The sequence below is a fragment of the Polyergus mexicanus genome, unplaced genomic scaffold, assembly GCF_030449975.1.
Source record: "Polyergus mexicanus isolate NDT 795.1 unplaced genomic scaffold, iyPolMexi1.0 SCAF_2, whole genome shotgun sequence".
Lineage (NCBI taxonomy): Eukaryota > Metazoa > Arthropoda > Insecta > Hymenoptera > Formicidae > Polyergus > Polyergus mexicanus.
The window spans coordinates 11,555,863-11,573,730 of NW_027223322.1; the positions used below are offsets into that span (position 1 = coordinate 11,555,863).

At 31.7% G+C, this 17,868-nt stretch overlaps 3 protein-coding genes across 5 annotated transcripts; 1 reads left to right on the forward strand and 2 right to left on the reverse strand.

Moving 5' to 3' along the window:
- Positions 1–6,473: 6,473 nt before the first annotated feature.
- On the reverse strand, positions 6,474–12,271 carry LOC138942330 (synaptic vesicle glycoprotein 2C). 2 transcript variants are annotated; one of them, XM_070312488.1, is made up of 10 exons: positions 12,055–12,271; positions 9,414–9,479; positions 9,169–9,330; positions 8,889–9,051; positions 8,652–8,773; positions 8,255–8,493; positions 7,977–8,158; positions 7,445–7,740; positions 7,037–7,324; positions 6,474–6,809 (listed from the first exon to the last, which is right to left on the reverse strand). In XM_070312488.1, exons 1-10 carry the CDS (start codon positions 12,089–12,091, stop codon positions 6,763–6,765), a joined length of 1,602 nt encoding a protein of 533 aa, XP_070168589.1. In that variant the 5' UTR covers positions 12,092–12,271; the 3' UTR covers positions 6,474–6,762. The 2 variants fall into 2 exon arrangements, with proteins under 2 accessions (XP_070168589.1, XP_070168594.1); XM_070312493.1 differs by lacking the exon at positions 6,474–6,809 and having other exon boundaries at positions 7,079–7,197; positions 7,289–7,324.
- Positions 12,272–14,774: 2,503 nt separating this feature from the next.
- Nd-b8 (NADH dehydrogenase (ubiquinone) B8 subunit) lies at positions 14,775–15,533 on the forward strand. Its single transcript, XM_070308377.1, has 3 exons — positions 14,775–14,999; positions 15,085–15,191; positions 15,312–15,533. Exons 1-3 carry the CDS (start codon positions 14,917–14,919, stop codon positions 15,398–15,400), a joined length of 279 nt encoding a protein of 92 aa, XP_070164478.1. The 5' UTR covers positions 14,775–14,916; the 3' UTR covers positions 15,401–15,533.
- Positions 15,250–17,430, reverse strand: LOC138942339 (pseudouridine-5'-phosphatase-like). Of its 2 annotated transcripts, none has more exons than XM_070312514.1 (5): positions 17,347–17,430; positions 17,131–17,247; positions 16,686–16,904; positions 16,382–16,614; positions 15,250–16,320 (listed from the first exon to the last, which is right to left on the reverse strand). In XM_070312514.1, the coding sequence occupies exons 2-5, from the start codon at positions 17,183–17,185 to the stop codon at positions 16,141–16,143; spliced, it is 687 nt and encodes a 228-aa protein (XP_070168615.1). In that variant the 5' UTR covers positions 17,186–17,247; positions 17,347–17,430; the 3' UTR covers positions 15,250–16,140. The 2 variants fall into 2 exon arrangements, with proteins under 2 accessions (XP_070168615.1, XP_070168606.1); XM_070312505.1 differs by having other exon boundaries at positions 17,351–17,425.
- Between the last annotated feature and the right edge of the window lie 438 nt (positions 17,431–17,868).

Consider the following 17,868-nt stretch of genomic DNA (forward strand, 5'->3'; position numbering starts at 1 on the left):
TTTTAAATTGACTGTAGTGCAATATACACAAGCTCTTGGAAATTATTAGTGGGGGTCGAAAAAGAATTTCTTAACGAATCGTGAGAACTTTTATCAATGCGACGAATTCTTTAACTGCATTTGTATTCTGCTCTAATTGTATTTTTTACCATTAAGAAAGATCCAGAGAAAATGAAACTGTAATTATTTTCGTCTTGTATTTCTCGACTAATATTTCTGTATTAACCGCATTTCATTTAAGCATAATTTTAATTATTTATTTGCATTATTGATGTTGTTTTGACTATTTCAAATAAGATTATTTTTATTAATCTAAGAAACATGCTTCAGTAGCATAAGTTCTATGATAAGTTACGAAATAGAATTGGAATCGAAAAGTTGTTCGATTGATTAGTGTTAAAACAAACGTGCCACGAGTTCTGAATATGTTATCTCCGGTCGTCGTTCGGTGCTGTACATACATACATATAGTATATGTACATACACTGTGCCTTCCCAGCTTCCCTCCGTGGTGCAGCGCGTATTCTCGGGAAATAAAACTGCGCCATATGCCAAGCTCGTTTTGCACGAAAAATATAATACCTCCTCCTCCTTCTCCAGAGCTTTGTACTACAGTAATACAATGTACTGTGATAACAGTCCGACGCAAGTCTTTTGTTTTTTCTTCCCTTTTTTTTACGATTGACATGTTGCGAAGACGAGAGAGAAACAATGCAGAACGAAATACGTTCACATATAATGATTAAACGGAGGAGATTCTGCATATCGAAAATGAGAGAAACGGTATCGTTAATTTTGCGAGAATTATTTTCTCAGCTTATCGCGTTAATCGTCAAAATATTTCGACTAAGATGAAAAAAAGCTCTTTTTTTTTCTCTTCTTTAGAGCACCGTATACATATTTCTGGTTTTCGATGTGCAGAAAATTTCCTCAAAGAGATTGTACACGAAACGCATATATATAATATGCGAACATTTTTTTTATATATACTCTGTAGATACGAATCGATTTTTTGAAAGAAGGAAAGAGCGTACATAGTGTTCAGAACAATATGTTTAAGTACATACGATGTAATATGTACCAGTCATGCGTATTCATTCACACTCTCGTACACAATACATACATGCATACATAACACACACATACAATTGACTGATCGATCCGTAGGATTTTTTCGACCATTATATTACTTTCGTACTACCGCTTTTATCTGTGTAAAAGTGGCCGTTACTTTGTAATGACGATTGAACGGATTGGGAGTTACGAGAACGTTATATTGTAATGTGTATACGCCGTTTGAATGTTATATATTAATATGTATACAGAGACGTATACACAAAAATGTTCATAGGTAGCTAACTGTGTCAGAGGGAGAGAAAGAAAGATTGAATGAGAGCGAGAATCGGGTTAGATCATCGGCGAAAATAATTGTAACGACGATAAGAGGAATTCCGCCAACAAATTATTCACCCTAAGCGACTCCGCGATTTGCTTTTCGTAGTCCCTTTTTCACTGCCCTTTTTCACCCCAACACGTTGCTGTGGTCGAGATCTATCTAACCGCCTCCTTTTGCCGCAATTAAGAACGAGCTCACTGCTGCTCATGCACTGCTTTGGAACGCGTTTAAAATGGTATTATATATATATACGCTGTCCGCGCGATGTAAGATGGTATTTCATGACAAGACTCTATGTCATCGTTTTGAGCTCGAGGTACTAATATTTATCAACGATCTTCGCATCTTTTTATACATATTTTTCTCACCCTGACTTAACTAATATATCTGCAACGACATTTCTATAATGTTTTAATTTTCATTAAAGTTACAGTAATTCGAGAAAAAGATGATATAATAGAAATAATTCAGGAATAAAAAAAGTAACTTTAATTTTAAAATGTATATTCAAAATAACACACAATGAATAATATAATATGAGGATCAATTTAATGCTAAATATAATTTGTGTCGAGATTAGCAAATTGTGATCATTGTATATGTTAACACTCACGAAATGCATAATGATTCTTGCAGATATTTGTAACTCTTGCTCGTTATATCGCGCTTAAGCATTCAAAAGAGAGCGTACACGGCCGTCGCGCATTAGGAACAAAAAGGAACTTACGAAGGCGCACTAAAATTAATGGTAAGACTGTCCTACGACGTAAATATCGCTACGGGAACGACTGAATGCTTCTTCCCTGCGATGCCTCGCAATAAATGCGAGAGGGATTTCTCCTCTGTTTGGGGAATTTAAGGGAAAAAAAGAATCGTTAAAAAATGCGATATAATCTCAGAGGAAACTTTTCAAAGAAAAAAGGCAGATTGACGCTCACAAAGTGCAAAAAACCCAATAGCAAGCTCGCAATAATAAATTTGTTTAATAAATTATTAGAGAAGAAGCGAAAAAAAGTAAGAAAGTACTCTGTTTCATAGATCTTTTTTTTTTGTCAGTCTTTTATATTTCTCATGAACTTAAACTTTGCGGAATTTTATTTGCGTTTGTTAAATTTAATATGTAATTTTCGTATAATGAATTATTATAATTACAGTTTTTATATCGCTGTCAATCTTTCTGATATTCTTTATACTATTCTGCTTTTCTTCAACTTTCTTGGAATATTCGTGGATATATGGTAAAAATATTATTTGTATATTATATTTGTGTGTGTACACACATTTAAAAAATGCAGAGAAATTATAGTGGAAGATATTCGCGTGAATTTTTTGTAGTGTCATAAAATTGTTAAAAACACGAAAGTTTACATTGAGATCTAAGTTAATTTTAAAAGGAAGGTCAGATGTGTGCGAATAATGTAATATAAATCTTTGATGAAGATTTTCTCAGATAAGAAAAGCTAAATACATCTGTTGTATACATTCGTAAATTGCGTGAAACATTTTTGCATTTCGATTGAAAACATAGATTCATATAATGCATGGATTGTCTTTTTTCACTTTACCTCTATTCGTTCTGCGTTATTTTTCCTTACATCTTCCCTTCGCGCTTCGCCAACTTCTATTTTTTTACAATCCACGTTTTTCATCTTTCATTCAAGTCTTGACGTCTTCATTTTTTTCAATATTCGAGATTATTGACAGCAAATTTTTTTGTTTAAAAATGATATTCAAGAAAATTTTCTTTGATTTTAAAATTATATTATTATGTTGTTTTTTTTTTTTTTTTTTTTTAATTCACAAGACATTTGTTTGATATAAAAATTTACATATATATAGAGTCTCCGGATTTTGTGATATATTGCTTTTGTGTCATCTGATAATAAAGAATATTATTATGTCAGCAAATTGCTGTCTATCCGAAGCGTGTCAAGTAAGACTGAGGTATCTGATTAAGAATAATTTATCCTTACGCCTATCGGTTGCGAGATTTATCTCAAACGAAACGATTGGCTGTCGCCAATCATAAAAGAGCCAGCCACTTGTTTGATGAATTGCCGTTTCTCTCGGACAGCGGGACGTGCCATTATCCAGTAGTAGTAATAACAAGAGTAATAATACTAATATTAACGATCAAATAACAATTAGAGTCGTTTGCTAGCGTTTACTAACTCTTAACTGCTGTCAGACGACCGACCACTCCACGTGTCTCTGCGGGGCTAGGTTTAAATAATCTTTAAACCGATAGATATACACATATACACATGCAATACGAAAGTTCCTCGTTAGCGAGATTAGATGCCTTCGAGTCAATTAACAATTAATCACTGTGTTTCGAGTTTGATTGAAACTTTTTTGCGAGAGAAAAAAAAAATTACGCGACAAAATAAGGATTTTACCAATTTCGTAGAGTATTCGTATACATATACAAGAACGAACGAAACAAAATTGAGCAAATGAACTAATGAAGGCAGCTAATTTCCCTATAAGGACTCTACATCTGTGAAACATAGTGCCTTTTCATAGCCGTTCATTGTTACATTAAATTAATGTTTAGAGCGACAGACAACTTAGCGATTATATATCACGCGATTATCGATAAAAACTAACTGTTGTTGATAGGTAAGCGCTTTATCGGCATCGATACGGTATTACTGCCTCCTTAACAAGAAAGCCCTCTGCTCGTACGTATCTTTTTTTTTTCTTTTGAATTTATTGATTCTCTCTGTTCTTTTTCCTTATTTTTCAGATTAATAATATATATATATCGGATGGGAGCTTTGATAAAAAAAGAGAAAAAAAATCTTTGATATATTTAGACAAATTTCCGCAATTCCTGCCGTGTTCTACGTTTTAGAGATACGCTTTATACGTCCGTTAGGATGTAATAAATAAAGAAATAGTGCCTTATACCATGAGATATTGTGCTTTTCGAAAGTTCAAATAGTCGGAGAGAAAAGAGAGCGTTCTAAAACGGGCAATTTTTAGATATTCTCCTTTCAGTCGTATCTTAAATTGTAATCTCGCAAAATTGATAAGATGTCATTCTGTCAGTCGTCGAAGAGAATTTACGTATATTGTTGACACGTTAAGAATCGATCGTTTCACCGGAAATCATTGCGAGCTCATCGACGAATTTAGAAATATAAAATAATCTAAAAATAATGTCTTTCTATATCATCCGATTACGAAAGAAATCTGTAAAAAATTATCAATACTTTTCACGATAACGATATTTTGAAAATGCGAGTTATATATACCTAAAAGATTTTTTTATTTCTTAATTACATAAGTTTGTTTGTTTATGCGTATCACGTATTGCGTTCGCCGTAACAATTTCGAAATTCGTCGATGTAGAAATGACATTGTACCCTTGCTCGGCGATCACTCGTATGATTTTCGGCTTAAAATCGAGTCGCGACGAGCGATGGTTTTAAGATAGAAGGGTTTTAAGAAGGTTTTAAGACCGTTTATTTAAAATATTTATAGGTAAAAAAGCCTTCGATAGTGACTACCCCAATTCCTCATTTTGAATCACGCGCAATAAGATATACGCTAAACAAAATATATATTAGATACGCATATTATATACATATAATTGATGCGCGAAAAGAATGCACTCAAGACGAATCAAAATGAAGTAAAGCAACGCGCTGCTGTATATATTGTACATAAAGTATGTACGCATGTGTATGCGCACATATGCATACGTTATACATACTATGTATATATTATATATTATGTCGTCGATGAGACGACGATAATAATGATAATAACGAATGGTAGTAATAACATTATAATAATAAAGAAAGCAGATATCGAATAAGTGCGAATAGCGTAACGAAATAACGATATTATTAGATACCACACACCCCGAGAACTCACAATACCCGGACAGCACATGTCCCTAAAAAACGACTTTTTAAAAACTTCTTATCATCCTTTAGATATCTTTAAGATGTCTTTTGGCCTTCTTGTGCTGTCTGGATATATATTATTTTCAATATCATTGTATTCGATTCCGAAATCAAGTAACACACGCTTACTAAGCGACGATCGTGTGTCGACGATCAAGAAAGAAATCCTCTCCACTCATTTTTACGAGAAAGAAAACAAATATATGAAATTGCAAATTTGTACTTGACGCGTTATTAATGATCAAACACCAATCATATCACAAGTCCTACTTTAAATCTTCATATATATAAACAAAACTTTCGCGAAGAGTATTTAACATAATTTTTGGAAAATGGAAAAAGATCCCGATAAATATATACTCTTTGAGAAAAAGTTAATTATAATAGATATATAAATATGATAATAATAGATTTCCAATTTTTATATATATATGATACGTAATATTTGTAATGTCAATGTTGGAGAATGATCGCGGTTTACTACATACTTTACAGCAAATATCGGGTAATTAAATCCTGAAACACTTGTAGAGCTTGACATAGGAAACGACGCTTAATCCTCTTATAGAAGCTGCCAGATAAATATTTTCCGTTCACTGCGATGTTTAATACGTAAACTTGTAAAATGCATCGGTCTGCTCTTCCTCTTTCCCTTCCTCGCCAACAATGTAATACAAGGATAACATTTTCCGGATTATTATGCCACTTTTTTCACCAACAATTGGACACCAACAAATTAAAATGCCTTTTCTTTTTCTCTCTTTCTCTTTCACTATCCATTTCATTTTTAACATTTAATATTAACACTTTATTTTTAAATTCGAACACTCGTAAGAAAGAAACAGATCGCTCTTCACATTTCTCTCATCACTAATTGAAACACGCATGCAAGGCTACGCAGCGTATTACATTCCATACGGATATACGAGATATATAAATATAATTTTATAAATATCTGTTGGAATGGTTATTTACAAAGAAATGCAATTTGATCGACAAGCGGTCATTAGATATAAAATATATCATCGTTCAATAAAATCAAAACGTTATTAATAAATTGATTGATGATTGATAAAAATTGAGATTTATTATTTATCATTCAAAATTGCTTATCCAAATAAATACGAACGAATACATCGCATTGTTCTCAAAATAAATATACTTATATATTTAATATATTTAAAAAGATAAATCTCTATATATAATTGTTTTGATTTCACTGAACATTGATACAAGTATAAAAAAATATAAACGGTTTGATAAAACCGAGAATTTGTCGATCGATACTAATAATTATTATTTACAGATTTAATAGGCACCATCGTGTATTCCAAATTGTGCGCAAACATCTCACAGCACGTAAAATATAATACGGAACATTTTATTTGACACTTGGAACTTTTTTTCAAGTTTAATATGTCCTTCTTTCTTCTAGTTTTCTTTTGATCTTCACTTCTTGTCTTTGCTTGGAATCAAAAAGGACAGCATTCCGCCGACTGAAGAGGATAAATTGTTTATTATTATCCTTTTTATCTTTTATTTTAGCACCATTCAATTTTTATAATCCTCTACTATTCGCTTAATCTATTAAAATCAAGTTTTGTGAAAATTATTTGATAAAATTAAATGTGAAAAAAATGACTACTTTTGGAAATATTAATTATATATTGTAATTCTTTTTTAATTTTTCTTAAATGAATCTGACATATTTTGCTATACTCACATATGGTGATACCAGCCATTAGGAATATCGGGATCTCGCAGCTGAGATCCAGCAGCATACCGAACGCTAGATTACTCGCTACCGCGCCACATCTGCCCAAGCAGGCCATCATGCATAACGCAACGGCGGATATATGCGTGGGGAATACGTCGACTGCCACGCTGGAAAGCACGATGTTTGCCGTGGTGACCATCAGGGAAAAAATGCACGCTGTTATAACAATCTGCAGCGAGGATTTAACGAAGTACATACCGAGACCAGCGATACCAGCTATAAGCATTGTAATCACTATATGAAAGAAAAAGATATTCTTGTTAAAAAAATAAATCACAGATCTTGAAAAAAAAAAAAGCAATTTTGCAATAATAGTATTAGTAATAATAATTCAGCTCATTGAATCCTATTTACCTGGCATTGTTCGACGACCAACTCGATTTGCCAGATGTCCGGAAATAATATTCCCGAATAAGCAAACGGCATTGATCGTCAGAGAGTTAATGAATACCCGATCGTCTATGTGCGGTTTACATTCCGCTGTGGCTTCGTTTGCCAAAAGGACAAATGGTTCTTCCAGAATGGTAACATTCATTGACTGCGTATTGTGTATTAGTTCACAGACCGTCACTGATACATTCGGATGCGATTGATGATAGCTCTCGAAACGATTGAACAATTCCGGTTGCCAGAGACTAAAGCCATAGTACCTAAACACGTCGGTTGAAAAGGGATAGATTTGAAAAATATTTCCTTTTATATTAACACAATTAAATATTTTTGTTATATTATTAGTAAATAATATTATAATAAAAAGTAATAATATAAAGAGATGTAAGAATAGAGGACTTTTTGTGGCTAATGAAATTATGTAATTCTAACAAATATTTTTGAAATAGTACTCAAGAGAAGGGTGCGTATGCTTTAACAGTTGAGAGAAACTCACCCAAACATGTTCGTGAAATAAATCGTCCACAAGAGAATGGCGTACTTTAAGAAGGGTGGCGAAGCAATGGTACGCAATTGCCACCAAATATTTTTCAACAATTCCGCTAACATATCCGATGAGGAAACTGGTGTCTTGTCTTTTTTAAATTCGAATCCGGCTTCAGAAAGGAGTTCCTTCACCTAGATAAAGACACATTACCAATTGAAGAAAGATATGCTTGCAATTTAATCCGGAAATGTTATTCACAAAAAAGTGATCATTATTTTCGCACTTACTGGAAATTCGCTTTTATCACGTCCAGTGTTTACCGCGTAGATCTTTTGGATAATCACGAGAGCCTCGTCAGTTTTACCTTGTGACAACAGGAACTTTGGGCTTTCAGGATATATGAGAGCTATCACTGCTATAGTAAAAATTGGTAGGCTAATAACGCCAAGGAATAATCTCCACGAATTGTACCGAATGCCGTAGAAGTCGAAGGATATCGGCAACGGTATAATAATCCACGCCAAACCTGGATAAATTAATGATTGTCGATAAATTAATAATTTGCGAATCTATCATAATATATTTGATAATTTATATCAATAATACATCATCTAAAAAAAATATAACGCACATTATATATATAAGAGTTCCTTATTTATTGATAATATTTAAAAAAATCATTACCAGGTAATATCAACCAAGCAAGAGTGAAGAAAAAGCCCAGGAAACAAATGCTTTTCGCTCTGTGCTTCTCTGCATAAAATTCACCGAGATACGTATATAACAAGGAACCAGGTGCGCCCATCCTAAAATTAGCAGATAAATCATATGGTACAAGCGCGACATATATACGACATCATTGCACATCATTAACATCAAACACGACATCTCGTATTTTATTCACGGCTACTTGTTACTCACATGAATCCGCTTATGATTCTAAACACTAGGAATAGCTTGAAACTTTGCGAGAAACTTCCGATCAGCGTCAAGATACTATCGGAGAAGAGAGTCAGCAACAGGATATTTCTTCTTCCGTAGGCGCCTGCGAAAACTCCCCAGAAAAGGGCGCTGATCACCGAACCTGGAGGGATCAAATATAAGTGTTAATAATCTAAATATAAGCTTTAGAAACCTTTATGATCTAAAAGCGTAAGTTTTGAGAAAGAGAAATGCAAGTTTAGTAAATCTGAGATTTTACCCAGGAGAAAGGCGACGTTCAAGAGTCCTTTTTCCTCAGATCTCATATCCAGGTCACATTCAGCTGACGGCAAAATGTATGCGTTTGCACCATATTGACAGCCGACGCACATGAATATCACGCCGCAAACTAGCAGCAAAGTGTGCTGATATCTTCCGTTTCCTATGAACGAGAAGTCTAATTTAAAGAAACTGAGCATCATGCAATGTGGATGAATGTAAATCAATGATATAACAAGAATTTACCACATATCTCCATCGCTTTCTCAAAATCTGCGGTTTCTTCTGTGGACCCATTGCGATTTTCTTTTTCTAAAAAAATCAAAGTTTTCTTAAATTTATTTAAAGAGAGATGGAAGTATAAATGATAATTGGTGTAAAACGACATGATTCGTAATAATATATTAAATCTAAAATTAAATTTTCTTTGTCCGAGATACCTGGTTTGTGTTATGAACACGTATTCATTTATATCGCACTGTCGATGTGCGCGAAAATCATGCAATATTCAAAGTTTTATAAACAAACATAAGCCTACATTCAAAATTTGATAGTATTCACAATTTTGCCAAGATACCTCACGTATATACGTAGATCATATATATATATATATATATACATTGATGTAAATTGATTACACACGTCAACATTTTCCTATATTTAGTTGTCTGCATCGAAAGAATGTGCGTGTCATTCACATTCTTTAAACGGACGTTTGTGATCTACTTATTAATTTTCGTATATATAGGCATATTTACAAAATACGATCTTGGAAGAAGCATCGAGAATATTAGGGGACAGACTTTTTTCACACGGACTGGGATTAGTTGATAAGGAGTTGTTGCAAGTATCGACAAGAAAGAAATAATTTTGCTCTTATTATAATTAATAATTAATTATTTTTTATAAATGACACGAAATTGTATCACGACGATAGATCTTTATCAAAGTGCGTATTCTATGTAATTAATTATTATTTCGAATAAAAATCGAAGCGCGATAGAAATAAAAATTATAAATTATAAAATCTTTTTATAACAATTATTTTTTATTAAATTATAAAAAATTATAAAATATTGATTTGTTACAATCCTTACAATCCTTTGCAATTCTTAACTATAAAAAATATAGTTCTCTAACGATATAGAGTCAAATATCTTTCATCCCATGCTTTAAATTTTGTGCCGATCTAAATGTGTAATTTGCCACTCGGATTGAAATCGCGTAATAATATACATATTGCAAAATTGATTAAAATAATTAAATTAAATGCATTAGAATAATGAAAAGTAGTCAATTGCTTATAGCGAAAGAATGAAGCCAAGAACCAAGGGATCATAAAAAAGAAGTAGCAATAAACACTTGGTGCCTTTCGAGAGAACTTTGATACATTCGAATGCACATTTTAATTTCATTTTTGAAATAAATATAACTGAGTGGAGTAAGAAAAATATGTAACGGCTCAGAATGCTCGATTTCTCGGATTCAATTATTGTGTTAAATTATTGTGATTCATTTCGATTCATTTCGGATTAAATTATTGGGATGCGATTCATTTCGTCACATACATATTTGTTGAAATAAAAACACATATATCTTTATGTTCGCCTTCTGTGACCAACGTTATTTTCCAATTGAAATCGATGTAAATCGATATGTTGACGTAAAACCGTCTTTATGCACGCGTCTTTCTGTGTCCCGATGTCGCAATTTGATAATTATCTTGCGTTTCGTAGAGATGAATGCTAGCCCACTAAACGTTACATCGCTTGTCGCGTAAGAAATTTTATTGTCGTTGCATTCGCGAAATGTAACTACTATTTGTCACAGTAAATAAAGCTATTTGTAAATTTAAACTATTTTAGTAATTGTGCTTTTCTCGCAAAAACTTATATCCATAAATATACGGCGTAATTTAATGCAAATTACACTAATTGTAAGAGCTATTGAACAATGAGACAAAAAATGCAAACATGAAGATGACGCGAGACTGAACGATGAAATGTACATGCGCTCGATAAAGAAACTCGCTGGCACGACTTCGATCGACCGATTATACGTAAAGTGGCGAATTAAGGGATAATTACAGGCATAATTGTTCTTTACCATTTCGAAGGAATCGATGGCGCAATTGTTACATTACAACTTAGCCGACAATGAAATATGGCTATATTTAATAATATTTGATATTTTATTCGAATAAAATGGATATAAATAAAATTATTTTATAATGAATTTGTAAATATGAAACAATTGTTTAAATGAATAAATAAAAAAAAATATTAGCTCATTACAAAAATCAGTACTTTTACGAGACATTACATCGATGATAATAATGATGATGATAATGAGAAAGCGAAACATATTTCTTTCTGAGAGAAATATATATATATATATGAAATTTTTTAAACGATTTTTTAAATTTACTTTTCTGTTTATATAGAAAAGCAAACTGAAAACTTGGCAGCGAGATAATAATAAGATATGAAAGCAAGTGTGCGATATCTCGTCGAGGCAATGTTAAAGAATCAGATTTTAATCCGTTGGCAATATATCAAAAATATCACACGAGTTCGTACCAAAAGAAGAAATAAATGGGAGATAGTTTTTTAATCTTCTGATACTGAAATTTAATCTCACACAAAAGACTCTTGCTAAAATAGTTTCAACAGTTTAATATAAATTCTATGTACATGTATGTTCGAGATTAATTTAAAATTTTAATTTTAATATTAAAATTTAAAGAAATTGTGATTTTCTCGATTTTAAAATTAACTTAAAATATATGATATTAATACATGTCGTAACGAGATTAATTTATTAAACCTTTTTCTTAGATTTTAATCAACAAGTACCCCATTGAAAATATATGAAATTAGAGACTGACCTACTGACAGGGAGATAGTAGAGATGCGGCTGACCATGATGCAGCACCGGAAAAATTTCCAAGAGCGGTGTCCGGTACTACGACAGGCGCAATCTCCTCGGTTGCACGACGAAGAAGCCTAATCTGCGACTGCCGATTGTACGGATGGTACGGAAACGTCGTGACCTCCCTTGAACGTCGCTCGTCGATGACGATGGATCGACACGTTGACCGGAATCGTCGCCGCGACGCTTTAAATATTATGTCATGCGCGAGCGCGAATCCGAAAATACTTCCCCACTTTTTCGCGGCGATCACAGTCATTAATCGGAGGGGGGTTCTCATTATTCCATGCAAATACACCTGTGTGTTATAATAATTATATTGTATATAATTATTACCCAGGATCGGAAATATATTCATAATAATGTATAACTGAATCTTTTTATTATTCGTGATTCGATTAGTAAGAATCTAATTTAAAATATTTTTGTTATTATTCATTTAATTTGTTATTATTCATTTAATATTAACAATGCTACTATTACTCACATTGTGACGTAAAATACGCAAAGTCGCAAAGATACTTGTAATTTTTTATTTTAATAAAGCTCAATAAAATCAATGTTTATTGATTTTATTGAAAATTGCAAAAAATTTCTGAAAATTAGTTTCTAAAAACTTATCTCAATATATATGTATGTGTGTGTGTGTGTGTGTGTGTGTGTGTGTGTGTGTGTGTGTGTGTGTGTGTGTGTGTGTGTGTGTGTGTGTGTGTGTGTGTGTGTGCGTGTGTGTGTGAATAATAACAAAAATATATTTAAAACTATTTATAAAAAAACTTCTAATATCACATGAAATTATTATTCTTTCATTGGAAATGAGAAAAATGGCGTTTTTTCGCAAACTAGAAAGAAAAAAAGAAAAATCTTACGGCGGACCTGTGATTTCCTAACTTGTTGATGTTCGACTTTGTATCGATGTATTAACATTTCCTCGAATTTCGCCGCATTTCTGCTTACGCATCATTTACTCTCGATAGTCTCGAGCTAAAAAGATCTCCAAAAAAAGATCTACATCTGTTCACGTAGGGTCCCATCTGTAACGAGAATCACGCGTTGCAGAAGAGGCAACTGAAATGATGAAATCGAGGAGATGTAAGCAAAAGCGAAAAAAATTTCTTTTGAGTTGATAGATTTGTTTAATTAATTTGTTATTACAGTTTGTGCCGAAAAGCTGTCAAGAATCCGTCAGGCGAAAAAGTCAATCGGCGCATGATCGGTCGAATAATATTTGCTTTAATTACAAACGAAACTAAATTGCTCCCCGGCGAACATTTTATAAATAATCGTCATATTCGCGATCCCCCACTTGTGGCGTGATTTTTCTTTCCGCAGTGTCGCTGCTCAAAGTGTTTTCTCTTTCGCATTTTAAGCTTCAACAAAGTGGTCTATTAGCGGATTCCATTACTAGCATTATTATTCGCTCTGTCGCTAGAATGTTCCGTATGATGCCAAATGTAAATTCATTGCAATTTTTTTTTTTTTTTTTTTTTTTTTAAAGCTTGGAACATTTTCCGTAAGAGTTAAAACGAAAGAAATTTTAAACATAAAATGTACAAATTAAATTATATGTTCGCTTATTGCTCGATCTTATTGTTCTATCTCAAAATACCGAAGATTTTTAAACGCAAAGTTGAAGAGACTTTCTGTAAAATCGAACGATTTTACAGAGGCTCATCCGTACCTGTAATTAAAAAATATTTTCTCTAGATAGAGTTGTTTGATCTTCGATTATAATGATACTTATATTTAAATGCATTGTAACTTTATATTATGAGAAAGTGAGTATGCGCATATATAGATAAATGCCGAACAGAGGACAATGTCGGCAATTATAAGAAATGTTTGTCATGGGTGCGGTTCTTCTTTCATTAAGGAGACCAGAAACCCTTGAAGAGCTAAAAATTGATGTATGTATGTCCGTTGACCTGAGAATTAGGACCGAATCGATAGCCCAACTCTCCGCTTTTTTCTTACCATTCAATTATGGTTATCTATGTATGACAACTGTTTCTATATATTTGCATAATAATTTGTGTGTACGATAAAAAATATATAATTAAAATTATATAAAGTTTGTAAATAAATAAAAACAACATATAGAAATGAATGGCAATAATGCGAAAAATATCCATCTGATAATTGTAAAAGTATTTATAACTTTTGTTATACGCACGCATTTATATATCAATGGAAATATACGCGTATATTACATGAGTAGTATTAAGATGAAGCCGAATGAAATAAAAAATCTTGGTATTAATTAGTTGTTTTGATGCTCGTGCTTCTCTTTAGAAAAATCTATTCGCCGGCAAACACGAAAATTTAATGTGCATTTAGATTTTACATATATTTTGTGTAGGATGAAAAATTGTTGAAAAATTAATTATAAATGGATATAATTTTTCATTATATTACATGTTATGTTTGTAACAAAAAATTAATACAATTGCGACAATATTAGGAAACTATTCCGAATTCGATCATTGGTGTGTTCCTGATCCATAATTAGTGAACAGACACACATCAAATGATTTTATCGGCAGTGTCGGAAAATGAAGTGGCTACTATAATTCTATGTAGTTTCTGAAATGGATGTAGATGACGCAAGAACGTCACGAAAAATATCGGGATGATCACTTTCAGCTTTGTTTCTATGAGAGGTTACGAAAGATAAAAATAGATTTAGATGGCAGCTACGCAGATGCACGAATTTAATGATATAATAACAAAACCCCAACCCCCAACGTGATATATTGCACAGGATTGGAATTGTGATGAAAGTTGTGTGTTTTTAAAAAGTCGTAAATAATTGAAAGATATGGCTACTGTGAAATTTGGGAAGCATTTGAAAGAGTTGAGAATCCTCCTCTGTCAAACGTCGAAATCTAGTCAAGGTGTTAGGTAAAGTCGTAGCAAACGATAGAGGCGATGATCTGTGATCTGAATCAATTTTAGTCCTGTCAACTTTTGTGTGTGTACGTTACAGAGATTTCATCGAGAAACAATATGTACCGTTGAAGAAAAATAATCCAAGATTTCCCGTTTTGATTAGGGAATGCTCGTCAATCGAACCGAAACTTTATGCGCGTTATGGTACGTAAAGATGAATATAATTTTTTATAGATAATATCATTCACGGTCACTTTACAAATAACGCTTTTTTCCTCGAAATACTCGTTCAAATGTTATTTATTTTTGTAAATTATGTTACAGAATTTGGCGTAGAACGTTGCGTACCCCTGTCAAATCTGAAATCTGAAGAAGTACTCGGAAGAGTACAAGAGTTAGCATCTCAAAAATAAATATTTGATAAATATATATCATAATATGTATAGTATGTTCTAATAAAATAATTATATCAATGTTTCAAATAAGAATAGTCTATCAATTTCAAGTAAAAAGAGATTAAAATCATTTACAGAAATCATGAGAAATTGTACTTTGTATGTATTTGAGCTATACACAGATAAAATTTTACAAGACTATAAGAATTATTTTCTATAGCAGAGAAATATTTATTTTTTAATTTTTTTTGTGTATATACCAAGCAATTGATCTTTCATGTAGTATGTGCTACATTTTTTGCAAGTTTATTTTGATGATTATAGGCTAAAAAAAAAATATATATATATATAAAAAAGATATTGAAACATTTCCAATTTAGTAAATTATATATACATCTATATTTAATTTATATTTTTATACTGTAATAAATACTACAAGATCTCTATTGTATAATTACAATATATGTAATTAAGTATCTGTTTTTAATCCCATTATACTCATTAAACTTCAGACAGTGTGATAATTCCTCTATGCAAGTATGAAAATATCTCTTTCGAACATAATAATACTTTTATCATTTTTTTTTTTTTTTATAAAATCTATGTTCATCAGTCAGATTTCACATCTGCATTGACGAAAACCTGCCTGCAGGCTTTTATCTTTCTTGTCAATAATTATGCCTATATCTGGCTTTAGTTACATAAAATTAAATCTAATTCATTTCTATATTCTTTTTAGTAAGCTAAAATAAATAATCTCAATCTACAAATGATGGTAATCCAAAATCCTCTGGCTTAAAGTCTTCCAGACTTTTTAAGACCAATGTAGCATCTTTAATGAGATCTTTAGGAAGTTGAGGGTCTGGCACCATTACCACTTGCATTTTAGCAGCAAGTGCACCTTGCACTCCATTTGGTGAATCTTCAAAGACTAGACACTACAATATAGAAAAATAAGTTAATTTCAAGAATATGTGAAATGAGTTAAAATCTACAAACCTTTAAAGGATCAGGATTATCGGGAAAACGTTTTGCAGCAATCAAAAATATATCTGGACTTGGTTTCCCATGGAAAACTTCTGGGTCAGAACCACCATATACTTTATGGTTAAATAAGTTAAATATGTGTTTCCATTTCTGGGTTTTCAGATCGCTACTCTCTTGGCTTGAACTCGTAGCTAATGCAATAGGTATATTATTTTTTTTAAGATGCAAAAGCAGTCTTTCCGCACCTGCATATAATATCTGTATTAAAATCAGCTAGGACATAATACTAATTTAGTTTCACTTTGCTTCAACTCACCTGGCATAAGATTACATTGAGGAAATATTTCTTGGTATATAGAAGCAAGCTTGTCCTCAAATATTTGTAATGTAATTGGCAGCTGTAACATACTTATTATAGTTTGCACACCTTCAGTGCATTTTAAACCCATGATTTTTGCCTTATGTTCCCAAGTAAATGTTTTCCCATACTCTTGAATGACACGATTATATGCTATTGTGTACAGCGATTCTGTATCTATATAATACAAGGAAATATTAATTGCTTTTCTTATTTTTTAATAAAATATTTTTGATTTCTATAAAAAATTAATACTACAAGAGAATTTGTCAAAAGAGAAGATAATATTTAATATCATATTATAGATGATGTAATAAAATTTTTATTATGTCATATAAAAATATTTTATAAAATCAAATGCACATAAATATTATTTTTTCGAGAATTTGGAAAGTGTCTTTACCCAATAACAAACCGTCCATATCGAAAATGCAATGAGTGACGTTATTGAAACCCATTCTATACGCAATTAATTTCTACTAGGTTATCCAAAGTACTTTGTCGAAGTTCTCGTAGAAATCTGTATTTAAAAAAATACGTTGTATTTTTTTATTTCGAGAAAAAGGAGGAATTATTATAAAAATGCTAAGAAAGATATGTTAGAATATGCGCAACTAACTAACGATACGTTTTTCCTCCGTAACAACCGTGACAAGGATTTGTACTTGAACTAATAGCTATGTGACGTGTAACCTGATTTCAATATATATAGATATAGTATATAATATAGTATCGAGCGATAGTAGATAGTAGTCGTCTCCCTCCTTGATTATTAATACATATCTCTTTCTTCAACTCTTTCAACAGAATCATTGAGCAAAGAGGAAACATCATTACTGTTAAAATCCTTTCCCACTCAGTAATTATGTCAATAATTATATAAAATGTATATGTGATATGCAAATATTTACAAGTTACATTAAAAAGATACTGAAATGAAAAAACATAATTACAAGAATGCAAAATTATATAATATATACAAATTAGAGCTACAATATACATTTTTATTATAAAAATGTATGTGTGAAATGTATTTAATAATAAATGTAGTTTAACAAGTGTACATGTATAAATATAAATACACATATAAATTTTAATAATATTCTTAATACTAATCATGGTACACAATATAAAACGTATG